The 27,246-nt window shown below is 42.1% G+C and overlaps 1 protein-coding gene across 2 annotated transcripts in view; it reads right to left on the bottom strand.

The window, feature by feature from the left end:
* Positions 1–27,246, bottom strand: part of BBS9 (Bardet-Biedl syndrome 9) — a 407,995-nt gene that overhangs the window by 135,847 nt on the left and 244,902 nt on the right. For both annotated transcript variants that reach the window (XM_087946210.1, XM_026674870.2), the window contains exon 21: positions 13,621–13,728. In XM_087946210.1, the coding sequence (XP_087802336.1) occupies positions 13,621–13,728 (108 nt within the window). The remainder of the gene's footprint in view (positions 1–13,620; positions 13,729–27,246) is intronic.

Raw genomic sequence — 27,246 nt, 5'->3', positions numbered from 1 at the left:
AATTGGTGTTATTTTTTGTGATTTGGTCAACCTTGGGATATACCATATTTTTCAGACCAAAAGACGCACTGGACCATAAAACGCACTTTGATTTAGAGGAGGAAAACAAGAACAAAATAGTTATTTGCCTCCACGGGTCCCATTTTTGCCCTCCCCAGAATCCAGAAGCATTCTGTAGGTCAAAATTGGGTCCATTTTTAGCCTCTGGAGGCCTCTGCGGGTCCTGTTTTTGCCCTCCCCAGTTTCCAGAAGCACTCTGCAGGCCAAAAAACAGGGCCTTTTTTTAATCTCAGGAGGCCTCTGCGGGTCCCATTTTTGCTCTCCCCAGAATCTGGATGCTGGGGAGGGCAAAAACAGGACACATGGAAGTTTTGGGAAGCCAAAAACTGGCCTGCTTCTGGACACTGGGGAGGACAAAAAGGGGACCCATGGAGGCCTCTGGAGGCCAAAAATGGGCCCATATTCACTATAAGGCACAAAGACATTTCCACCCACTTTTTGAGGGGGGGAATTGCATCTTATAGTCCAAAAAATACGGCACATAGCACCTTTGTATATAGCACCTTTGGTTGAGTGGATAGCATTAAGATCTAAATGTACTAACAAGATTACAGAATGCAATATCTAATAAAAGAAACTGATACTTTTCCCCATACAAAATTGACTTTAAAAATTGGGGGAAAGATGATGATATGGAAAAATTGGATAGAAGTGAAGGTATTGACTTTGGAGCAACTGAGAGATGATCAAGATTAATTTTTAATAACATCGACCACAGGGGTGACAAACTCAAGATGCTTAAATCTGGCCTGCGGTACTGGCCTGGAAATATCAAAGGACTGCCCATGGTGCCTCTGCCAGCCAAAACAGGCCATGGGGCCATGTGCCTGTTTTTGGCCTCCCTGGCCTCCAGCAGCACTCTACTGGCCAAAAACAGGCCCCGCAAGGCCTCCATGAGCCCTCCTGCAGCACTCTGCTGCAGGTCTCTCATTTAGCAGTGTCAAACTTTCTGAGGTTATCCCAGAGTCAGACTGAGGTAGCAGAAGAGAAGAAACACCCTACATGGAGAAAATGACATCAGGAATCTGGCCTTTATGAATCTTTTTCCCTGCATGTAAGTTTCCTGACTGCCAGTTAGCTGGAAGTTAGTTTTAATTCAAGTTTTTAGTTTGTTGGGTTTTGCCTCTCACCTAAATCCTAAGAAAAGCCTTTGGGGTTAATTTTTCCCTGCAGATCCTTTGGCTCCTTCCTTCACCTTCTGCCTTTCCCACAGTGTCGTCCCCAGACTCTCACCGGCAGACTCCCCTTCCCCCTTAAGCAACATGAAAAACATTGGAAGAGTTTCCTTGGTGGTAGAAGAAGAGAGGGAAAGTCAGCTAATTAATATTGGAAACAAAGCAATAATTTGTGTTACTCAGATGGTTGTGTTTGTCTGGATTTTTCTCCCAAAAGAAGAAATAAAAAAGCAGCCACAATCTATCATAGACCCCCAAAACTGGTGCCCCTGCAGAGGACAGATGCAGTGCCTCTCATCCTTGCCAGCAGGGGGAACTCCTGGTTGGGGAATGTCGGGTGGAAGCAGTTCATTTTTATTCTAGTCTTCGGCTGGGGGGGTAGGGGACTGACTGTCGAGTCGCACTCTTGTACCTCCTCCGCCCACCATGGCTCTCCCTGTCCCAGCAATGTCCACTATGACCACAGCCCTCCAAGTCAAACATAACCCTGATGCAGCCCTCAAAGAAATTGCGTTTGACACCCCTGATCTACCAGATATAAACCAATATAAACCAATGGCAATATTTACAATAATAACATTTATTAACAACACAATTTGGACCTGCAGCATTGCAGCTTCTGGGACATCTGAGATACTTAAACGATTTGTTAAATCCTTGTTAATTCCTTTAAGAGTACAAAGAATCCTATTCATTTTAATAGGTTTTTGTTATCAAAAAATCAATGTGATCTGCAGATCTTAAGAAATGAGTGGAATGAAGAGTTAGAAGTTCTAGATTGCCTAGGTAATAGGAGAGTATATTAATTTCTAATGAAAGAGTGTTAATTAAATTCAAATTACTATTTATACAAGATATTTAAAATTTATTGGACTCCATTATGTTTGTATAGAAAAATATATCAAAACAGTATTTTGTTGGAGATATAATAAGCATAATGCTTTTTTCAAACAAAACAAAACAGATGTTTCTACAATATCCCATGCTTACCATGCTTCTGGGGAAAAAGTAATGAATTATATGAATATGATTGTGCAACAAAAGGTAAATTTTCAAAGGATAATATTCTTTTGAATTATACTTAATACTTAAATTCTCCATGCTGTATGACTAAGCAGCTGACATTGCAGCTTTGAAAAAATAAATGTATTACTCCATTTATTCAATGGATTGAAAACTTTTGTGACTTATGACAGTATTGCCTATAGATGTAGACTTTGAATAATAGACAAGTATAATGAAATAGAGGACTGATTTATATGGAATACAGTAGGTTAAAAAGATAGCTGTATACATGTGATAGTAATATGTACTTATTAAATAATATTTAGACAAGTACATATAGAATTGTTAACTGTTGTTATAATGATATTTTTTCTTGTCATATTTCTTTCACTTTTTTGTGAACGTTATATTTTTATGTTAACAGCTTTATTCTATCTCTGTGATGGCAAACCTATGGCACACGTGCCACAGGTGTACGCAGAGAGCCATTTGTCTTGAGCAGGCGAGTCCCAGCCAAACTTACTCGCACTGCTGCGTGCGCATTTCCCAACTGATTTTCGGCCCGTTTGAGGCCTTTTCCGGCCTCCCAGAGGCTCAAGGAAAGCCTCTGCAGCCTTTGGAGGCCAAAAAACAGGCCTATTTTGTCACTTCCGGTATTTCCAGAAATACCGGAAGTGATGAAAAAGGTCCATTTTTTTGGCCTCCAAAGGCTGAGCTCCCTCAAGCCTCTGGGAGGCGAAAAAACTCAAATGAGGCTGAAAAATCAGCTGGGAGGCATGCATCATGCGCAGTGCAACTAAGGGGGTGGCAGGGGGATCATGTGCTCATGCACATCATTATTTAGCTGGATTATCAATCATTTACCCATCTACCATCTTTTAACTGAATCCAATCTTCTGATGAGCTTTGCCTAGCTGGCTAGCAAAATAAAACCAGTATTTAATGGTACATGAATGCATGTTCTTTTTGTCCAGACACGGTTGGCTCTTTTCATCTACCTTCCTCTATCTGCTATAATTTGTCTGAATATTTGGTATAAAAACTGATTAAAAACCCAGTTACAACATGAAATTTGTCATCTTCCCTGAATCTTCATGCCGCCCATCAGCAGGTCGGTGTTCAGGACTCAGGACCCTGGACAGCTCCCGGTCCTCGGGAAGCTGGTTGAATATTTAAAGATTCGGGTTAATGTCAGCATTCCAAGTAACAACCTCCAAATTAAAGACTCCAAGACTGTCATCTTCTCAAAGATCCATTTTATTAGAGATGTCATATTGGCACATTTAAGGAAAGCCCAAATCTAAGATTTCTGGGTTTTCCTTAGCCCAAAGAGAATCCAAAATCCAACCCCTGCATCCAATAGTTCATCACATGGTCCAATCATTACTTCATTCCAACTGGAAACTATCCCCAGGCACTCCCCTCCAGGTGTAGGTAACATGTCCTTGACTCTCTGAGAAAGTATTGTTGTTGTGGCTAATTTTCCACAGCTCCTTGAAGTCCCCCTCCCAAATTCCCAGGCACTGAATGTGGCAGTCCAGAACCCTCAAAGAAAAATGGCTTCCAAGCTGACAAAATCTTTCAATACAACACACACACACACACACACACACGGAGGGAGGGAGGGATGTAGGGAGTAAGAGAGGTGTTTTTTTCGATGTCCACCATGAAGGAAATACCATTTGCTTTTCCTTTTAGTTATTGAAAATAGCTATATGTATTATTTGTTATAGTGTATCTATTGAAATAGCTTCTAATCTCAAACAAGCAAGTCTAGGTAGCTTATAATACTTACAACAAAGAAAAGCCATCATATATAATTCCTACTCACTAGGCACCAATATAAACAACCCCACATACCAAACAAAACAAAACAAAACCCCACATCAAAAATAACTTAATTTTAAGGAGCAGTTTTGCAATCCTGTGTACTGCTAGGTACACTTAAAGTTAATTATTTTTTGTGAATAATACACACTTGGAATAATGATTATTGGCTTTTCTGTTTCAATTTTCACATACTGTACATTACATATATATGTAATCCTTGACCTATGACTACAATTGAGTCTGGAATTTCAATTGTTAATGGTCATAAAGTATGATGTCATATGACTGCAATGACTGCAAAACCAGCACTACCAATTGCAGATGATTAACTGACTTTATGAATTGTTAAGCAAACTGAGTCTCGGGATGAGTTGTCTTGAGGAGAGAAAGCTCTGGGAGATCCAGAAGAAACTGCACATGAGTTGGACAGAATTCTGCAGTCTGGTATGAACACAAAGAGGCCAGGAAATAAGTCACAGATTTCCTTCCTCAACAGCCCCAGCAATGCACCAAAAAATTGACACAAACCAGAAAGTGCCAAATGCTAGAAAATTTCCAAAGGGTACGAGGTGAAACAGCCAGTCTGACCCATCCTCACTCTGGAATGGAAAGGCAGGAAGCAGGCAGGTCACAGGGATAGGATGACCATTAAGGTCACTCCAATTTGAGCCTTTCTCCACATACAGCAATAAATAAGTTGCTCCTACCAGTGACTTTCCTCCCACCAATGGCTTTCCCTATAATGGTAGTGCTTGTCCCAGCCACTGCCTATATCCCCACCACTGATGTTGGGTTTAGCCCTGCTGCCTGAATCAATAAGGACTACAGGTCCTACCTGTCTGCAGGACTTTAACTGATGGGGGAGCTCCTGCTCCCCTGGACAGCCCTACTGTTCTGACCTAGGTTACCCAACAGCATGAAGCCAACTCCTTGGCCCAATAAACCCCTCTTATTTAGTTTACAGTGAATTCCTCTCCAGCAAAGTCCCAGCCAACAGTCTTTCAAGATACTTCACAATTACAGACCTTTATCAGGCTTGGAGAGTCACCAGGCCAATATCTTTTAGATGCCACACTGTAGTAGACAATACTTGGCAACAATGCAGGAACAGATCTTCACCCAAATGAACTAATTGTCTCCTGCAAAACCCCACTCCCCTTTTGATACTCTTTTATTCCCTATGGGAGGGTCCATTCACCGTCCACCTGTGGCTTTACTCCAAACTCGACCCTTGTTCCTTAGCTGTTCCCTTTGTCTGGCAGCTCTGCGCATGCACACAGTGGGAATAGGCTGCAGTTGTTCTTCTGCCTCATTGATGTCTATCTCCAAAGGCAGCTAACTGCCAGACGGCCCTGGTCCCATCTCTGCATCCGACGCAGAGCACTCATCAGAGCCTTCCCCAGACTCCAAGACTGGCCCATTGTTCCTCCGCAACCTCCTCACTGTACAAATCTGCTGCCAGCTCCACTGGCTGGCCACAACACCTACCTATCCAACAGAAGATCAATTCAAAAGGAACAAAAATATCCACTAGAGTCCAACATGATCTTGCTTTTGGATTTTTGGAAAGGGAAGAGAGACATCCTATAGAATGGCAGAAATCCTGTCTAGGAGACTGAGACTTTCAGAGTGTACTTGTCAACATCTGCAGAAAACTACAAAGGTAATACCGTTTCCCCGAAAAAATATCTACCCCAAAAATAAGATCCAGCATATTTTTAATGTGTGTGCCTAATATAAGCCCTATCCCCCCCAAAATAATCCTTATTTATGAGCCTGTGCAGCCAGCCATTTCCCCATTCTGTCTGGTTGCAAGTGGTGCTGTCAGCAAGAGGTGAATTGGGGTGGTGGTCCTGCCCAACGTGTCTCATAATGGTTTACCTCAGGGCCCCCGCAACCAAGCCATCCATGTCCCAACATCTGCCTCACAGCAGCAGCAGCAGTAGCACCCATGTGCAGCAGGAACTCAGTGGTGTGCTAGTGCAAGGAAGGCCTAGTGGTGTGCTAGTGCAATAGCTGCAAGGTGAGGCAGGTGTTGAGGCATGGATGCTCTGACTGTGTGGACTCTGAGATAAGTCGGTACATGGGGAAGCTCCACCCTAGCGCTTACTTTGGGTTCCAAAAGAAAATAAGAACCAGTCTTTTTTCAGGGAAACACAGGTATATATGCACTACTGGGTTTGTAACCCACCAAGGCTTCCTTGGCATTTGTTTTATTTATTTATTTATTGAATTTATATTGCTGCCTATTCGCTCATGGCAACTCAAGGTGTGTCATGCCCCTGTCAGAGTCAGAATCTGAATCTGAATCTGAATCTGAAGACAAACAGCTGACAGGAAGCGGGAGTGTGGCTCCATTGGCTGTGGAGGAAACTGGGGAAGGGCAAAGTCTGGATAGGTAGAGCAGGGAAGAGGTAGAACAAGCTAGAGGGAGTTCAGAGGTCCACTCCCTCTTCATTCCTCCCTCAGCAGGGAGGAACAGAGAAGAGAGCCACATGGGTTGCATGGGTTATGGGGCAGGAAAGGGCCCTGATTCCCTTCATTAAGCACACCTGGGAAGAGTTTAAAAGAGATGCAAGCAGAGAGCGGCGTCTGCTGGGAACAAATATGAGTTTATCTTATGTTGACTTTGGTTATCTGCATTCCTGGCATCCTCCCAACTGGATTGAATTACTGCCATTCCTTCACTTCTGGAATATCCTTCTCTTGCCCTGCCGGACTAATTACCTCATCTTGCCTTGATTGGACTTATAGTTCCAGTTTTTGTTGACAACGTTTTGGACTTGAATCTCTGCAACCAAAGGCTGTTCCTGGGAGAGTTTTTTTTCCAGCCAGAAGGTAACCAGGATATTGTGGCAAAGTTGGAGCAAATAAAGGGACTCCTACTTATTATTTGACTGTATTGCCTTCGTGCCACGCCCTGGGTCAACACATTGCGGCTTACAGAATATAAAACCACATTTAAAACAATAAAAACTAACAAAAATAATTAAATAAAATAATATCATACAATATAACAAAATGACCCCCACCTTCCACCCCACACTCTGGTGACAGCAGATCACATATTTAATGGGCTCCATCCCACTCTGGGTTCCCTAGGCCTGCTGGCAGAACCAGGTCTTCAGCATCTTCTGGAACAGTATTAGAGTGGGTGCTGTTCTAATCTTTGGGGAAATGATGTTCCAGAGAGAGGGAGCCACCATGGAGAAGAGACTCTTCTTCTGGGTCCCATCAGGTATATCTCCCTCGGCGATGAGATCCACAACATTCCCTGCCTCCCCACTCTGATGGGTCAGGTAGATGTGACCAGCAAGAGACAGTCCCTCAGATAACCTAGTCCCAAGCCATGAAGTACTTTAAAGGTGACAACCAGCACCTTGAATTGCACCCGGAAGCAAATCGGCAATCAATGCAGCTCCCGCCAGAGAGGTGATACACGTCCACACTGGGGTTTGCACAAAACCATGCAGGCCACTGCATTTTACACCAACTGGAACTTTTGGATGCTCTTCAAGGACAATCCCATGTAGAGCATGTTGCAATAGTCAAGATGGGAAGTGACTAGGGCATGAGTGACTGTGAGTAGGGACTGTGTTGTGGTTCGCTGGCAGCAGGTGTGGACAGCTGAGGTCTTGGAGAGCAAGGACTCAGATGTGATGCAGGGATGGGGCCAGGACCATCAGGTAGTGGAATGCTGCTTCAGAGATTGTGGAGGCTGGCAGCAGTGATGAAGAGGTCCCTGAGGAGCCTGTGCCCAGTGCACGTGCACGCAGGGCTGCTCGATGGAAAGAGCAGCTGCAGCAGCATGGGTGACTCAGGAGAACGGCTTCAACGTAATGGCCCCTCCCTTAAGAGATAAAAGCCAGCTGAGAAACCAGAGTTCTTTGCAGGAAGCAAAGAAGTTTTTGCATTCAAGCCTGGTGGATGTTCAGAATATCTTGGTTGGTTTGGGGAGACTCTTTGTGTTTGAATATTTCTTAGTAGCTTTATCTAGTGTTCTTGGCAGCCTTGCACAATCTTGGCAAGGCTCGTTCTTATCAGAGACAATTAGTTTGAAGCAGCCTTTTAACTGTGAAGGAACAGAATTCGTAAAGAATCATTAAAAGGTTTTGCTGTTCCCTCTGTTTCGTGTTTATTTCCTTGGAACAGACAGTTGGTCCAGGAAAGAATGTAACTGGTGCACAACCTGTAGTTGCGCAAAGGCCCTCTTGGCCATGACCAGCACCTGCTCTTTGAGCAGGAGTCTTGAATCCAGGAAAACTCCTTTATTACACATAGGGTCTGTTTGGTGTAGTGCCACCCCAACCAAGACCAAAGGTGGCAATTCTCCCTGAATTGAATGAACCCAAAACCCAAAGCCACTCAGTCTTGCAAGGGTTTAGTTTCAACCCTTTGCTCCAGAGTGGTATTCAGCCAGTTTGGACTGGTTTGGGTGAACCGGTAGCAGAAATTTTAAGTGGTCACACCTCTAATTCGTGGCTTGGACAGTTCCTGCCCAAACCAAACCTCCACCTCATCCAGGACACGATTGCCGCCCCCTCCTTACTCACTCTGTCCTTCCAATATAGTAAGCAGTCTCATCAGCTCTAAGGTGAAGATTCAACTGAATGACTTCAGATTGAATTCTTGGCAAGTTGCGAGGACAGGAAGAGGAGGAGGGGTGTTGGTGGTAGTGGTGGCATTATGGTTTTAGGAAAGCAATATAAGCAGCCATGTAGGTGACAGCACTACCTCCTCCATCGGCAATATGCCCCAGTGCCTGAGAGTCTGAATGATCCATTCCAGCTGAGAAGGGAAAACAAATGTGCCATCCAGTGGTGGGATTCAAATTTTTTTACTACTGGTTCTGTGGACATGGCTTGGTGGGCGTGGCAGGGGAAGGATACTGTAAAATCTCCAATCAGAGGTGGTATTTGCCGGTTCTCCAAACTACTCAAAATTTCCACTACCCGGTTCTCCAGAACTGGTCAGAACCTGCTGAATACCACCTCTGGTGCCATCTGAGGAGCAGTGCTGCACTCCTCATCCCTTTATAGCTCCCGCTGCCTTAAGAAAGTTCAAAACATTCTCAAAAATCTATCTCATCCTGGGCACCCTTTTTTTGAACTATTACCTTCTGGCAGACGGTACAGGATAATAAAAACAAGGATAAAAAGGCTGAAAAACAGCTTCTGTCCCAGGGCAGTAACTCTATTGATTTTTTTTGGTATAGTGTAATATTAATGAAATATCGGGGTTTTCAATTCAGTGTATAGAATGTGAAGGATGTGTGTTTGTGTTTATTTTCATAGTTATAATGTACACTGAAGATGTATTTAATTTTGTTGTACGAGGTGCAATGACAATAAACTAAACTAAACTAAACTCAGCTCCAGCCGCAGAGCTTGCAACACAGGGATGCCGGACACAGCTGCCATGGGAGAAGAAACTGTGTGCTTGGGCTTCCCACTGCCTTTTTTTCCCTCCCTGCTTCCTCCAAGGGACCACTTCTCCCAGGATTCTCTCCCCACAGTTGGCACTCACCCGAGCCCGCCATCACTCTTGAGAGCACCCACACCCCAGTAATGCCAGAGCATGCCTCCGTGGGGAGCCCTCCCAAGTGGCTGCTGTCCTCAGGTTGCCGCACGCTCATTAATTGAAGCTCTCTAGTCTTCTGGGCGCACTCCTTTCTCCCCTCACCCCAGTGGCTTCAGCGTGAGGAGGATTGCGATAGCGTGGTGAGCGCGGTGCAGGCTGGTCCTATTCCCATCTCTGCCCACTTTGCCTCTGAGTCGCTTTGCTCATTCTGGCAAAGAAGGGCAAGAAGGCTTATGACATGTAATGGTGGCTGAGGAAGGGGCTCTCCTCCTGCAGTGCCAGCCATCAAATGAAATGCTTTTCCCCCCCTCAGGAGGCCAGGCAAGCGAGCGGTCGGGAGGCGAGATGAGGTTAAAATGCCAGGTATCTCCAGATATTTTGCTGATAAATTCTCCATTCTCTTTCCCCTCTTTCCCTTTTCTTCCCCAACTAAAGTTGTTTGTTCATTAAAGATGGCTTCTTCTTCTTCATCCCAGCCTTCTTGTTCTTGTAATTGCTGATAGGTAGAAATCACCATTTCTAAAAAATGAAAAACAGATCCAGAAGAGCCCTTCCCTTCTTGTTCCTCTTCTTTTAGCTTTTTGAATTCCATTTTCAATTCATCAACAAAAGTAATGCCATAATGAAAAAGTTTTTAAAACAACCCAAAAGTTTTAGTCTTTCAAATAATAGTTTCCAAAGGTCCCAAAGTCACCAAGCAGTCCAAATACACACAATCTGTTTCATTTAGCACTTTCTTCTTTTTATACTTTCTCTTCCTGGGGTACAGTTCAATTGTAAAGTTCCAAAATGTATCTTTTAGAAGTCTTGTTAAAATTTAACTCTAGTCTTATAAGCAGCCTCCTCCAGCAAAAAATCTTAATGTTAATTCTTTTCCTCTCCCTTCCCACTTATAGCAAAGAGTAAAAAAAAAAAAAAATCTTTTTCAATGTTCAGAAATCTTTAATGTCCCCTTGGCTTTAACTTTCAAATTTAGTTACCTGCTGGTGCCAGAACGGATTTTTCGATTTCCATCTGCTATCACCGTAAGGAAGGGAGAGTGAGAAAAACAAACTTTCCCTTTTAACTTTCATCCGCCGCTTTTCCCAATCTTCTTTGGGAACGATATATCTTTGACAAAATTAAAATTCCAGGGTATTTAAATGGTACTTATTATCCGGTTAGCCAGAACTTTCACTTTTTCAGCTTCCTCCTGCACGTTCTTATCTGGATGCAAGCTTCTTTGTGGCTTCGGAAAAGGGAGTTAAGCCAGCTGAGGAGGGGGGTTGTGATTCCCCCGAACCCCTGCTGGTTCTCCCTGATCTTCAGTTACCTCTACGGGGTAACTATTAGCCCCCAAATCCGGCTGGATCGGGGGGAATTCCAGCAGTGAGCGCAGCAGAAACCATGCACGATCGCGGATTCCTGCCGCTGCCGAAGCATTACAAACCGGAAGTCTGTGTTGTTATTTCTTGATTGGTTGATGGGAGTTGGTGTTTGCAGATTGGTTGGCTTTTTCGTAAGAACATGTGTGGCTGAGGTATTGGCTGTGTGTCTATCAGCCTCCTGTGTTGTAACGACCTGGGTAATGGGCTGTGTGATGACCTTCTGAGTTCTATTGTTGTGAAATTCTGGGTCTTGTGCTGTAATCTCCTGGGTCGTTGGCTGTGTTGTAACATCCTGAGGTTTTGTGATGTAACCTCCTGAGTTCCGTGATGTCATATCCTGAGCAGGTGGCTGTGATGCGGCATTCCGGGTTTTGGTTTTGCTCTGAGTTTGAGGCCTGGCTATGTGTTTATGGTGTGTGTCAGTTTGCTTGGTTTGGGGTTTGGGGTGTGTGGCAGCTGGTGATGCAGACGTGGTCTGGTTTCTGGACGGTGGTTGCCTTTCGTCTATGGGATGGGTTTGGGTTTGAGTCTGGTTGTTTGTTGATAAGGGCTAGTTTCCAGATGTCTGGTAGGCGGGAGGTATCATCCCGTTTATTCATGTTATGGGGGTGTTTCTCTATTTCAATGGCTTCCCTGATTATTCTCTTGTTGCTGCATCACCAGCTGCTACACACCCTGACCCCCAAACCAGGCTCAGACCTGTACTGCAGTACCTTCCCAGCTCACACATGGCTTGTCCTGTCCTCCCATGGTTTCTCCACATCTGAGGCCCTCTATACTCTGCTTTTCACTTCACTGGATCCTCCACAGACCTGGGCCTTCTTTTGTCCTATTGGGTCTCCCCCAACCCCCATCATGGTTCAGTCACTTACCTTTTCTATAAATTTCCTTGTGGAACTAGATGACCCACCCATCGCCTTCCTACAGGGAGGCCACATGGCACCATCCTGGAGGTGGATGTCATTTTGGGAGTAGCTACAATAAACTATGGCTACCCTAAAATGATACCCACCTCTGGGATGGAGTCACCTGGTCTCCAAACTCTATAGAGAGGCTGAGGAGTGGATTGGCCAGCTCTTCTTCCTGAATGTAATTTCTGTAACTTTGGCAGGGTCCATAAGTCTCTTCATTCACCATTGTAATTTTGAATAATTGCTGAATGAACTGATGTTGATGACTATTGGTATGCTATTCTACTCAATAACAACTCCTTATTCCATCAATAAGACTGAAATACAATAAATTATGAAAGTGAAAATTAACAACAACAAAAACCCCCACTCCAACATCAAAATCCTTAATCAACTATCCCCAAATTTCTCACCATTTATTTGTCACCAAAAACTTTCAGAACCAATCTTTTCTCAAGGGTGTTCTAAAGAAGAGAATGGTCCAGAGAAGGATTGTTCCAGTGAGTGTTCCAGTGAGTGTTTCAAAGATGAGTGGTGCAGTGTTCAAAATATTTGATAGCATCATTCATTAAGGATCAGAATCTGCAGTATATCTTTCCCCCTGAATCTTGCTGTTTGGGCAGAAGCAACTTGAATAAAGTGATTTAATAGATACCCAGATCCTGGGCCATAAAGAATATTAAAAACCTACTAGCCAGCCAGCATCTAGTGCAATTCAAACAATGTTACAAAAATAAGCTCTGATATGCCATTACCACTTAAGAGTATTGCATTCCCGATCAGCTATGGCTTCTGTGTGGGTTTAAAGACAGTTTCTCATAAAACAAGTTTATTTCATTTAGGAAGTAAGAAAGGCATGAATTATCATAAATAAAGCCTTAGTTCAGGAATGGCTGCAACCCACTATGATCTCCATCTGCTCTACAGACAAGCTATGAGACTAAGAATACCCTTGGATTGAGAACTTGCTTTACAAGACAGAACACCTTGGAGAGCATGAATTTTGTCCAAAATGAGTAGGCAGTTAATACTGAAAGATACTAGAGAGACTAGGAAGAAGGGACCAACTCTAGATGTGAGGTTAATTCTAAGAATCTTATACAAAAGGCCTTGAGAAACCTAGACTCATCATTGCTTGCTTGGAGATACACACACACACACATATATTCTCTTATGTTTTTGCGGGTATTTATATGTATGGTATTTAGGTTTCTTCAGGTATTTTCCCACATCTTAATATTTGTGCTTTTAAAATTATAGCGACGTTTTGGCAGAATCTTATCTGCCATCCTCAGGCTTGTGTATTGGGTTCTTTTTAATCATGTGTGTCATGCTGCCAAACCTGGCTTGTTCGGGTCTTTTCCTGTGTAAGATTGAGAGTATCTTGGCGACGTTTCGACGAGGTCCCACTCGCCATCTTCAGGCTGGTGCTTTCGGCTTCGTGCTTGTGCGAGCAAAGCGTGATCGGAGCTGCTGGTGGAGAGGTTGGCTGTGTTGCATGCCAAGACCTGCATACCTGTACCCGTGAAAATCTACGAATATATGTGTGTGTGTGTGTGTGTGTGTGTGTGTGTGTGTGAACCCACACACACAAGTATATGTCTTTGAAAATCAATAAGTTCTATTAGTCTTCATGCAAACATAATGAAACATTTTTATGATAATTACCCTATGAAAATTCATTCATCTTACCGGGTTTGTTATCTTGCTTATCCACATTCCTGTCATTGACAAACATTGATGAGTTTTGTGTGGCTGGTCTTTCCTCAAAATCGGACTCTGGGATAGTATCACAGCTACCTAAATTACAAATAAAATAATTGAGGTAAATTAAGGCATAAGAGCATTAAAAAAGAAAAAAGTAACCTAACTTTTACAAAATATTAGCTATTCTTTAACTATAGAAAATGTAGAGTAAATTAAGATAATTTGTTACTGTGGATGATTAAACAGGATGATTGTAAACTAGGCTCCTTTCTCTTTTCATAAATTTGGTTGCCTACTGCAGGATGCATTGTTAAGTCTAAATCAATGTTTCTCAGTCTTAGTCACTTTAAGACATGTGGACCAACTCCCAGAATTCCCCAGGTAGCATGAGTTGAAGCAGGGGTAGGATTCAAATTTCTTAACAACTGGTTCTGTGGGTGTGGCCTAATTTGTGGGTGTGGCTTGGTGGTCATGTGACTGGGTGGGTATGCCTTGTATGTAAATATTATAAATATTTATGTAAATATTGATTTTTTTATAAAAAAAGAGCAACTTTTACCCAAAATCAGGCAAAGCAGGCAGGCAGATTGAGTTGCTCACAGAATCACAGATTAACTTAGAGATCTATCTATCTATCTCTCCGATCGACTACCTGAGTCTGTCACATAAAATGCGCTTGCAAGCAAACTCACAAAGTTAACTCACAACACACCATGTATGTAAATATTGAATATTTATTTCAAAAAGAGCAACTTTTACCCAAAAGCAGGCAAAGCAGGCAGGTAGATTGAGTTGCTCACAGAATCACAGATTCATTTAGAGATCTATCTATCTCCAATAGGCTACCTGAGTCTGCACTGCAAAGCAGAAGCTTCAGTCCTAAGGAAGGTTCGGCTCTGCTTTTAGATTAGCTAGAAAGCAAGAAATCCAAGGATTTCCTGCTTTCTAGCTAATCTAAATCTCCTGGCAGAGCAGAACAGCTGATGGTTGGGGGAGGGGGGGAAGGAAAAATAGCAGCTTACCAAACCAGGCAGGTTGGATGGCTCGCATGCCAGGTAATGAATGAGTGGGCGGGGAGGGGTGGGTCCAGCCAGTGGAGCAATTTGCCTGTTCTCTGAACTACGTGTGTGCAGCGTTTGCAAGAAATCAGCTGTGCTGCTTGGATAGCTGACAAGCGCTGCGCTTGGATGCGCAGCATTTGAAAATCCTCGTTTCCTGCTTTTTCAACCTCAGCTGTGCTGCGCAAAGCAGCGGAGGAGGGAAAAGCAGGGAATAAAATAAAGGACAGCCTAGAGCCCGGGCAGGCGGGTGAGCCAAACACCGAACCGGTTCGGTGTCAGCTACTCTTCACAGCTAGAGGTTCCATAAAACCGGGCTGAACCGGTAGCATCCTACCCCTGAGTTGAAGTTCATGTCTTAAAGTGGCCAAAGTTGAGAAACACTGGACTTTGGATCCAATTAAACAGAGTTCTTCACAAACAGCTGTATGCAACATTTGTATCTCAGCATCATTGTTAATACTGTAGGATATTAGAACACATTTAATCATTGTGCACTCACCCTCTACTTTTCAAACAATTACTTAAGCTGCCAGAATACTCCTGCTGTTTATTTAGACTAGGGGTGTCAAACTTGATTTCATTGAGGGCTGCATCAGGGTTGTTTTTGACTTTGGGGGGATGGGATGGGCATGGCCAGGGTGGGTGTTGCCAAGCTTGACATCACTTGTGTCAGGGGTGCCTGTAGTGGCCTGAGAGGTCTGCCAGTGAAAACGGGTTTCCAAGCTTCATTTTGGCTGCAATGGCCTCCTGCAACCATCTGCCAGCAAAAATGAAGCTCGAGAGGGCTGCATACAGTCCTCCTGAGCTCCATTTTCACTTGCAGAGGCACCACAGGCCTGTCTTCTGCTGTTTCTAGGGCAGCCCCATGGACCAGATCTAAGCAACCCTGGACCAAATCCAGCCCCCGGGCTTTGAGTTTGACACCCCTGATTTAGGCCAATATTTTTATACGCATAGACCACAATAGAAGTTCTCCAGTAGCCTGGAGATTTAGTCCAGTACTTTAACTATGAAATGATGCATTCCTTTGTGGAATGGTCATTTCCATCCCATAAATGCTACACTTTTTAAATATAAATCAATAGGATCTACTTTTTCTGCTTGATTTCTTATTTTCTATGTATATAAACTATTTTTATATAGGTACGCAGTCAATTATGTGTATCCCTCCTTTGAACAAAAAGTAAAACAGTTCAGTTACTAGTTTATCACTTACTTGCACACTAGGTAGGATAAAGCAATGAATTTAATACCTGCTAGTTGTTATCACAGAATGGAAAAATTCTTGAAGAGGGCCTTTCCTGCTTACCTGAACATGCCGTAAAAATAATATGATGAGATGAAATCCCTAAGATATAATATATAGGTCTAGTATAAGCTAAATTAGCTTATACAAATGAAATGACAATTATAAAGGACACATGCATTTTAAAAGAAAATATTGTGTATATATAGAAAGCACTTCTTTTCAGAACAAAGAACAGTGAGAAATTATTGCTATATGTTTGCACGTGGAAACTTTTAACTCAAAAGGATTAATAAGCGACATAGGTATTCACTTTATTCAAAAAAGAAAAAATACCTTTGACAGATGAGTTTGAATAAAAAACATATTTACATAAAATCCTCACAAGATTGATTGAAATAATATTTTAAATATTATTTTATAATACAAAAATACAGAATATAAAAATTACAAGAGAGTATCTAATAATTAATATTGTACACATCAGGTTTCTATATATAAATAATTATTCTTAAAACTTATTTTTAAACTGAAAGCCAAAAAGGTTATATATTTATTATATAATTATTAAGCAATTATTTCCCTGTGAACATATTCACAGAAATTTGTTTCTATTTGTGTAGAAATATATAAACTTTAGTCTGAAAAACAGTTTGCAGGTACTAACAACAAATCTTTTGACCATGCAGCAAAGAATGTTCTTGCTTAGCTTAGGCTGGGGCATCAGTTACTTCCTTCTTTGAAAAATGCATACCTGAGCTATTTTACATTCAAATATGTAGCAAGCAATATTCAAGCTGAAACCATATTTAACAGGTTTAATGTGTTTTAATTCTTTTACTAAAATTGGCAAGTTTTATTCTCCCCCCGCAAGTCTGCAAGATCCTGCAGCAATTAAACACAATTTTCAACTTCTTTCAAGTTTATGTTTCCCAGACCAGGTTCAACATATGTGGTATGTAATTCAGAGGTCTGGAATTGAGAATCAAGTCACTGTCAGCCAGCCTGTTGCTTGCTCCCATAGAATAGGGAACTATAAAGAGGTTTACATTGCAGCTTTGCAACTGTGGTTATCTCCAAGACCAGGTCCATTGGCTCTGGTATGCGGTGGCCTCCGGTTGCTTAGCTACAAGGGGGTTGGGCTTTATACTGTGTTTCAAGATGCTGTGTTCCCACTCTTTGCCTCAGAACTTGCTTGAAACTGTCTGCTTTTGGCTTGTTCCTCATAAAAGTACTTTTGGAACCAAGGATTTTTCTTTTCTAGGAAATGAACAGAGGCAGCCCTGACATTAAGCAAGCTCTGCTTTAATGGTCAACCTGGAGACAGAAATCTACGTGGGGATCAAGCTTCCAATGTCCAACAACAAGAGTGAGCTGGAGGTAACTGGAGCTATGGCCGACTCCCCCACTAGACCACACTGAGCTCAAGGCAAGGCAGAATAGTGAGAGGAACTGGACTTCAGCGAGAAGCCCATCAAGCTCAGGTGGGTGAGGAGCAAAGGGCAAAGGGAACCACCCCTTGGAGAGAAGCCCAGAGGAAGCCATGCTGAACCAGGCCCTGTTCCTGATATAGTAGGTTAGTGGGAGTTGAAGACCCCAAGAATCTCTTGCACAGAAAGCTTCTCAAGGTTCCTGGGTCACCTCAGACCTAGCTACACAAGCCACTCCACCTGCAGGGACTGCTCCTTGAAGGCACCAGCCCCAAAGGTCCCAGTCTTGGGGGTTAAGTATGGGGGTGACCCTGAGCAATTGCGGTTCTTCCTGATGCAAATCTGGAACTACACGCAGGAGTATGGAGCCAAAGTAGAGATGGCAGAAGCCTGGATAAGATGAATAATCATGACCCTGAAGGGGGCGGCGGCAGAGTGGATGGTCTCCCTCCACAATGACAATGCCCCCCAACTGCAGAACTATAACCATTTTATGGCAGCCCTTCGCCAATGATTAAAGAATCCACTGGCTGAGTGCAAGGCTACGATCCAGATGAAGACCACGTCATTGGCCACCTACATACAGGAGTTTTGAGAGTTGGTATGCTGGTTGGCTGCATGGTCCAAAGACATTGTCATTGATGTTGTGGCCCACCAGCTGCTAGTGGAGCTGGTGGCAGATTTGGACAATGAGGAGGTTGAGAAAGAACTTGGGCCAGTTCTGGAGCTTGGGGAAGAATCTGATGGATGCACAGCATCGGACACAGAGATAGAGCCAGGAATGTCCAGCATTCCCCAGCCAGAGAGGCAGCTACTTTTGGAGTCAGAGATGAGTGAGGATGAGAAACAGCTGGGCCCTGCACAGAGCAGATAGGTGAACAACGGAGGACAATGAGCTGGCTTGGGAACCATAACAAACATGGAGCTGAATGGTTCCTCCCTGGCTGGGGAATAAATAGGAGGAAAGGGGAGTGGTTTGGTTGTGTTCTGACCTAGGCTTCACAAAATCATGAAGGAGACTCCTTGTCCCGTCAAAACCCCTTTTTATTAGGCTAATGTGAATTTCTATCATTCACATCCAGCAAAGTCCCAGCAAACAGTCTTTCAAGTGAATTACAACCACAGACCTTATCAGGCTTGGAGAGTTACCAGGCCAATAGCTTCCAAGCACAATGCTATACAAGAAAATACTTGGCAAGGAGTCTCTAAAAGTCACAAGCAAATCTTCACACTGATTAAACACTACTCCTGCAAACACTACTCCCCTTTTGCTCTCTTTATTCCCTACGAGAGGGGGCCATTCACTGTCCATCTGTGCCTTTACTCCTGAGTCGACCCTTGTTCCTTAACTGTTCCCTTCTCTGGGCAGTTCTGCACATGTGCACATCCAGAACAGGCTCCAGCTATTCTTTTGCCACACTGATCTCCAACTCCAAAGACAGCTGATAACTGTCAGATGACCCCGGCCCCATCTCTGCCTATGAAGCAGAGCACTCATCAGAGCCTTCCCCAGACTCCAGGACTGGCCTATATCCCCCCCCCAACCTCCTCACTGTCCAAGTCTGCTGCCAGCTCCACTGGCTGCTGATGGGCCACAACAGGTTGTCACAGACAACCATTCGCATTTCTGCAAGATTTGTTCCTTGTGTATTTTGTATGACAAACATTGCCTTGCCAGAACTGAGGTTTGTCTATTTCTTTGTTTGAACTGAATCAATTTGCAGCCTTCCAGCTGGGAGCTCACAGCCTTGCATTTAACATAATGAGCTGATAAGGACTATTGTTTCAGTTAATTTCTTGCTGGACTCTTGCCAGGACTTTCTGTTGGTGAATGCAGTTAATTCCCAATGTGTAAATAAAGTGGGATTTTCCTTTGCGGGGAGTCTGTTTCTTGCTTATGCAAAAGCTGGGTCAGAACATCTGACTTCTTCAAAGATGGCCTCAAAGATGACATCTACCATACCTGCATCTTGTGTGGGGTCTCGTGAACCCTACAATGCTCATATGTGTTGGCAGTGGAAGTGGACATCAACCTTGCCCGGAACTGACAATGGAGAGCTGGTGGACAGGGTGAGTCCTCCCTCCCATGCATAAGAAACAATCTGGGAGCATGACATGCCTCAGTGTGAGGAGGAGGAGGAGGGACACTGAGCTGTGGCATACCAACCCAGCAGAATCAATCTCAGTGCTATGGCAACCCTGAGGCAGGAGGCAACAAAACCAGCTCCAAGGATCCAAGAGACAGCACCGAAAGGTCTGGAGGTCATAGATTCACCTCTCCTGGCGCTGAGGGATTGGAAACTCTGATCAACTCGGGTGAGCTGACAGTGATGGCAATGATGATCCCCTGGTAAGTCAGCGGGAGGATGCCAGCTTTATTGGACTCAGGCTGCACTAGGTGCATTGTCAACCCTGAAGTCATTTTTTTTTTTACAAGTTTTTATTAGCTTTTAAAGACAAACAAAACATAAACCTTATACACATTAAACCTCTTTCCCTTGTGAATTTTTACAAGGCAGATAATACAATATTTTATACAATGTGATTTTAATATTTCTTCTCATTAAATTTAATCATCATATTCATATTTCCCTCTGTCTTGTTTACAATTATTCTCCTCCCGCTTTCCTCCAAGGTTTTACCAGCTCTCACATAAACAGAAACACACAAAACACATAAAGTAAAACTTCTTTTTCAAAAAAAGTAGCTTGGCCCCGGATTACCACTCTTTGTATGGACTTCAATTAAATTCATATTCATCTTATATGCCATTACCTATCTTAATTACCATTCTGTAATTTCTTTGTAGCTTCTCCCAGCTTTCCTCTCTTCTTAATTCTATTTTGTTTATTAACTTAATTTAAATCATTATATTTCTATCCTTTGTCCATTATTTTCCAATTATCTATATATTTCATTCCCCATAGTAAAATAAAAAAAATTTCTCCTGAAATCACAAATCAAAGTATGATGCCTTTCCATCGCACCTCTAAATTAACATTTAAGGTAACTCCAAATTCCCTATTTGATTCTGCTTAGTACATACTACTTACAAAAGAAAAAGGAAAAAAATAGTGAATCCATAACATAATTAAATATATCATCAAACATTAAATCTCATAACATTTCAATTATCTATTTCAAAAGCAAGTATCACAATAATATATTCATACTAACATCCACGCAATAATCAATTAAGCTCTACATTTAAACTAAATATTTTAAACCTTATTTTATTAAATCTTAAATTCTACCATTATTAAACTTTTAATATTTTAGTCTTTACTCAGATCTTATAAAGTTATAATTTTTTATTTTTAATACAAATACTACAATACTATCATATGTACCTTGCAGAATCCTTTTAAAACCAAATTATATTACCCTTTATCCCTAAAAACCATTTCTTTTTCACATCTTGTTTAATGCCCTCGTGGCCTTTCCCCCCTTCTTCCTCCCTGTCTTATCCCATCTGGTCTTTTTACCCCCTTAACTTCCCCTCTCTGTTGTATTTCTCTTCCCTTTTGCTTTCTAACCTCATATTGATTTTGCATCTTATTTTCTTCTTTCTTAAATATTTTTAAGTCTTATATCCTTTTTCCCCCTTTCTTTCTTCTTTCTTTCTTAAGCACCTCTATGGGTTCATTAAAGATGGCTTCTTCTTCTTCATCTTCTTCCATCAATTGTTGTATTTGCTGATAAGTAGCAAGCGCCATTTCTAAAAAGCAAAAAATTTGCCCCGCATCATCTTTCTTTATTTTGCCATATTCCTCTCTCAGTTCATCAGCAGATAAAATCATTGTAAATCCTCTTCTTTTCTTAAAAGAGCCAAAGATATTTCCAAGCTTAAAGCAAGTCCCAAAGTCCCAAAGTCACCAAACAATCCAAACAAAGCACAAAGTTCTTCCCTTCTTCCTGGGTTAAAATCAGTTGCAAAGGGAGAAAAAGAAAGCCAGTCTGTATTTTAAGTTCTTATTGCAGTAACTTCCAATCTCTAAAAACTTCCAGGCATCTCCTTCAACAGAATCTTAGTATAAATTTTCCTTTTGTCCTCTCCCTTCCCATTTATAACCAGAAGCTTTAGATTTTTACCTTTTATAGAATAGTAGTATTTTCAGCATTCATTCGTTAATTCCATGTGGAAGGAGAGTAAACTTTCACTTGAAACACTTTCACTCGCTTGCCAATCTCTTCTGGAAACAAAGTATCTTTCAAACAAAAACCAAATCTCAGATTTCAGGGTGTTAAATATATCCTCTAATCCCAGTTCAGCCAAAATAACTTTCGCTTCAAAAATTTCTCCTTCTTCCTCCAGCACGATCTTATCCGGTTGCTGACTTCTTTGTGGCGGCCATTGCTGACCGCCGCTGGACCGACTTGAGAAAAGGAGGTTGTGCCGGGTGGGGAAGGGGTCTGCGAATACCCCAACCCCTTGTCCGGATCCTCCCTATCTTCGGTTGCCTCTACGGGCAACCTTATCCTCCGGACCCGTCTGGGTCGGAGGAACCAAGCGCGGCTAGCGCGGCGAGATCGCAGAGATCGCGAAACCCCACCGCCTTCGAAGCCGACAAACCGGAAGAGCCAACCCTGAAGTCATTGAAAAGCTTGGACTGAGATTCAAACGACTGAGGGTGCCCGTAACGTTTTGCCAGCTAGATGGAATTGTAGCTGGAGAGGGGCCAGCTCACCTTATAACTGAACCAATTGAGATGAGAATGGGAAAGCAAAGAGACTCTGAGTTTTATAGTGGCACCAGGATGGAGATGCCCCTTTTACTTGGACTGTCTTGGCTGCAGACATGAAACCCTGAAGTTAATTGGAAGGGGGGGGGGGTTAAAGATTTGGCCAAAAGTGGCCAAGGAAGAGGAAAAGATCCCAAAACCCGGCTGTGAGAGAAATAAAGGGCAAAGGGAGCTGGGGGCAGCAGCTCGGGATCACTCAATAAGCGAATCCAGAATCCTGAAGGAGTACTGGGGTTGAGAGATGCGTTTAGTGAGAAAGACTCTGATGCGCTCCAGCCCCATTGCCCCACAGACTGCAGTATTTAAATTCTTCCTGGAGCTAAACTCCCAAAGCCTATACTTTACTTGATGACTCCACACAAACTAGGAGAGCTTCACACCTTCATAGACAAGAACTTAAAATGTGGATTTATCCAATCAGCAAGGCCACAAGTGGCAGCCCCAGTTTTGTTCCAGGAGAAGAAAAATGGGACTCTTCATCTATGCATTATGTTATAGGTGAAAATTTAGTTATTACACCTGAGAATGTGAGGAGCCGAACTCAAGCTATTTTGTGTTTGCAGTCTGAATTTTTAAAGTTCATAACATTTATGTAATGTGTTTTCTGCTAGAAATTATACAAGATTGCAAAACTATGTACTTGGCATAAGTTAGAGGTATGTGCTGGGGCACTCTGACATTATAAATCACATTAAGAGATATTAATGGTTTTCTTATAATCTTCTGGTATTTGAATAACAGGAAATCTGATTATAATGAGAATGTTGGGAGTTTTCCATGGAAGGTTGGAACTTTCTTATGAAAATGCTGTATAACTTCTCTATATATGGACAACCGGAAGTGTTATGTAACCATGTGATTTGATAAACCTATATAAGCTTTATTCACTAAATGGAAGTGTCTCCTTCCTCCTAGAAAATGGTTTTTTTTCTGGAGTAAAGGGGTCCATACTGCAGTATTTTCCCTAGTAAAGCATCCTATGGATCAGATTATCAAAAGTCTGTTGATTCATTTTTATGTACTTCTCACAATTTTGGCGAGCCAGCCAGGAGATAGACATTTTTTTTCTTCCTTTGGACGGATGATTTTTCAGGACTGCAATGGCGCCTCTCCACTGGGTTTGTGGAGGCAGTTGCTGGATCTTCCACCCAAGGGAGGGAAAATCACTCTTAAACCTATGTTTGACTGACTGATAATCTGTGATCATAGGAGCTTGGAACGGCCAACGTTTGGTGCACTGGGGCTTAGGTGAGCTGAATCTAATTAGTAACTTTTAAAACTTTTACAATTGTGTTGCAACATTTCCTATATCGTTTTAGGATTGTTTAGAGGGGTATTGGTTGTCTGAAAATGATTTCTGTTTGAGTCTGTGTGTGAGTCTACACTGTTTCTCCCTATCATATTTTGTGTTAAGGGGGGTTAGACATTTTTTTTGTTTAACAAGAACAATATGTTTGTAAGGTCCCAGAGTTCTCTCTCCTTTTGGAGAGCTGGTTCAGCTTTTGGCTGCTGGTATTTAAGTATTAACCCCTTGATGAGTGATACAGATTGTACTTTGTATGGCTGAAATGGCTGAATTATGTTTGAAACTGTTCAAATTTGGAGAGCGTATTGAAATGTGTATTGGATTGATGCTTGATGCCTTAAGAGCTGTGTTAAACAGTTAACTGTTTACTCTTTGTATTGTCTCTTTTAATGCTGTGTTGAAGAGTTAAAGAGGTTAGATGCCCAGGTGATTTATGTTGATCTGTGATATGTGGAAGAATCTTTCCCCTCTTAGTAAGAGATTTTATAAAGGAGGGGGAGCCCCTGGAATATGCTAGCTGTTTATGCTCATCTCCTCCCTTGTAATATGTTCCAACTGTTTCAGATACAGCTGAGAGGGGGAGAATTAAGGGGGATGAGTGTCTACTGTTTCACAGTGCAGAGAGCTGAAATATGAGCTATGTTTCTGTGAGAGGGAGGTGAAGGATTTTATGTTTGGAATAATTATAAAATTTAAGGCAAAGGAATTTTATTCGTAGTGTGAAATGCCTAATAGTTTTACAGTTGTGTTACTTACTTCCTCTGATTTGAGGAATTATAAGCTGTCAATGCTGTGGTTGCAAAGTGTTCTGATAAGGATCTGTTCCCTGGTTTAACCAGTTATATTTTTGTGGAGTTGCAGCATATTTTGGATTATTTGTTTACTCCAGAAGGGATATAGATACTATACTCTACTAGTATAGCCTATTGCAGGAAATACCTGGTGATATACTGGCTGGAATAGTCAGGGTGGTTAAGTATAAGGTATTAAAACTGATATGCCATGAGGGCAGAATATGGTTAGAGTTTTTTCTTAGATAGGTCAGTTAAGAGATGAATCGCCAGCTAAATTCTTGAATAGAATTAGGGATAGTTTGAATAAGTGTTCTGTTTTTGCTTCAGAGACACCAGAATACTAAGCGTGTTAATGCAATTGTAGTTTGTGACAGAGGCCAAGAAAGTTTTTTTTAAAAAGTTGTGATGTAATGAAGTCTTGTCAGTTAGTTAATGTTTTCTGTGTTTGAAGCTGTTACGAAGCTAGAGAGAGCAGAGATAATAAGTCAGATAGACTTGGACTTGTAATAGTTAATAATAATCGCAGGATTGGAGCTTCATATACTGGAAGTATACTGTAGTATACTGGAGAAGGAGAGAATAGAATTTCTTTCCTGGAACAGAAATAGCTGCTAAAGAAGTAAGCAGTGTTTTGCTTGTGGCATTTTGTGAGAAATTGCCCGGACAAGCGGAGAATGCAGCAGAGGCTGAATATCCTAATTGAAGATTAGGGGGGTCAAAGGCTTTTAACACTTGCATCTCATCAGGAGTTTTTAGTAAATTTAAAGATGGGACCTGAGGAAGCAATTGTGTTTTCCTGATAGATACTGGTGTAGCCAGAATTTCTTTGAATTTACCTGAGGGTATTACCCAGGTCGGGAAAACTATGATGTATCTAGTGTTAAGGGAGAGTCTTTTGATGTTGCTATTGCTGGAAATGTGTCTCTAAAAGGAGGACACTCTGAGATAACATTGGATTTTATGTATATACCTGAAGCAGGTATGAACCTTTTAGGATGGGATGCTTTGTCCTTATTAGATTGTGCTTATCTTTCTGAAGATAAGTGTACTGTTTATTTATTGACTGATGAACAGGAGAGATTTATAGATCCCATAGTGTGGGAAGTGAAAGGGAATAGAGGTGTTTTGAATATTGCACCTGTGGAGGTGATATTGAGCCAGTGAGGTGGAAGCAATGTGATATTTCCCTGGAAGGGAGATGTGGCTTGAAGCCAGTGATAGAGTCCCTGTTAAGGGATGAGCTAAGTGAGCCTGCAATGTACCATACAAATTACCTTATATTACCTGTAGAGAAACCTGATGGTTTTTGATGTCTAGTAGTTGTTTTCATATAATCACGGTGATTATTACACCAGACCCCTATACATTGTTAAGGGGAATTCCATATGAATACAGGTATTTCAGTGTGATAGATTTGAAAGATGCTTGGACTTGCCCAGTAGTGACGGCTGATCCAGATACACATCGAACTTGACAGTATCGATGGTGTGTTTTACCGAGAGGGGTTCTTAGAAAGCCCTACTTTGTTAGGATAAGTGTACAGCAGGTCCTTGGGGGTTTTGAACCACCTGTGGGTATAAAGGTGTTACAGTAAGTGAATGATTTGTTGGTATTAGGTGAGAAGAAGAGAGATGTTGAGAAAGGTGTAACTGCTTTGTTAGATTTCTTAGGACAATAGGGCCTGAGAGTTTTAAGGAAGGAATTGTAATATGTGGAGTCTGACTTAAGACATTTGATTAGATATGAAAGCAAGAGAATCAATCCAGAGAGAGGATTGAGGGGGATAGTTAGATAATCTATACCGAGAACTAAGAGAGCTCTTGTGTTGAGTTTATCTGAGTTAAAAAAAAACACCTTTCCATTTGTTTGTAGCAGTGGAAGAGGTATAGCTGAATGTGTTTGTTCTAGCTCAGGTGTGAGCTGGGAGCTTATAGTGTTTCTTGTTGAAAATTTATGGATTTAGTAGTGTATGATTGGCCTTTGTGTATATAGACAGTAGCTGCTATGGCTATATTTTTGGGAGGAAATAGGAAGCTGACTTTTGGAAGTGCTTTAGTAGTAAGTGTTTTGATTCCGGTTTGTCGGCTTTGCGAGCGGTAGGGATTCGCGAAGTTGCGCGATCCCTGCCGCGCTAGCCGCTTTTTGGGGCTCCGATCCGAAAGGGTGCGGAGCAAGGCTGCCCTGCAGGGGCAGCTGAAGGTAGGGGATCCGGAAAAGGGTTTGGGAGTGCTGCAGACCCCCTCCCTGGCCGGCAGAACCCCTTTTACCAAGACGGTGCAGCGGCGGTCCGTAATGGCCGCCACAAAGAAGCTTGGCAGCTGGGCAAGTATGCGCAGGAGGAAGAGGAGAAAGTTTTTAAAAGTGAAAGTCTTCTTGGTCGATCCAGGACTCTAAGATATATTTAATTTAATTCCTGAAAATGATGGCTTTTTGGATGATTCTTTCCACAAGAGAAAATAAGCGGCAATTCTGAGGTGCTGAAAGGAAAGTTTACTCTCCTCCCGACGGAATTAATAAATGGATATTGAGAAACCTGTTTTTTTTCAGGTAAAACTAGCTTTTTGGGATAAGTCGGAAGGGAGAGGACAAAAAATATATTTATCTGGTTGGATTTTGTTGGAGGAGATGCCTTAAGGATTTGAAAACAGAAATAAAATCTTAATAAAATCTTAATAAGGCTTCAAAACACAGATTTGAATTTTCTTTTTCCCTTTGTCTGATACTACCCCTGGAAGAGAAAGGGGGAATTTTGGCTTGGCTTGGATTGATTGAGGATTGTGGACTTTGGGATTGTTTTATTTTTCTTTTGGAATATTTTGGTTGGTGTGAGAAGAAAGAGAGAAAAAAGAAAAGAAAAGATCTATAATGGCTTTTTCCTTTGAGGAACTGAGGGATGAATATGAGCAAACAAAAGCAGCCTGTAAAGATGGTATGGAAAAAGCTTTTCTATTTTTAGAAATGGCGTTGGTTAACTATGAACAGACAATACAGATGGAAGTAGAAGAACAAGAAGAAGAAGATGAAGACGCCAT

Source organism: Notechis scutatus, chromosome Z, assembly GCF_049901735.1.
Source record: "Notechis scutatus isolate UNSWTSFEM ecotype Mainland chromosome Z, rNotScu1.2, whole genome shotgun sequence".
In the NCBI taxonomy this organism is placed as follows: domain Eukaryota; kingdom Metazoa; phylum Chordata; class Lepidosauria; order Squamata; family Elapidae; genus Notechis; species Notechis scutatus.
Note: the sequence above shows the minus strand (reverse complement) of the source record. Positions and strands in the feature narration are given on the sequence as shown.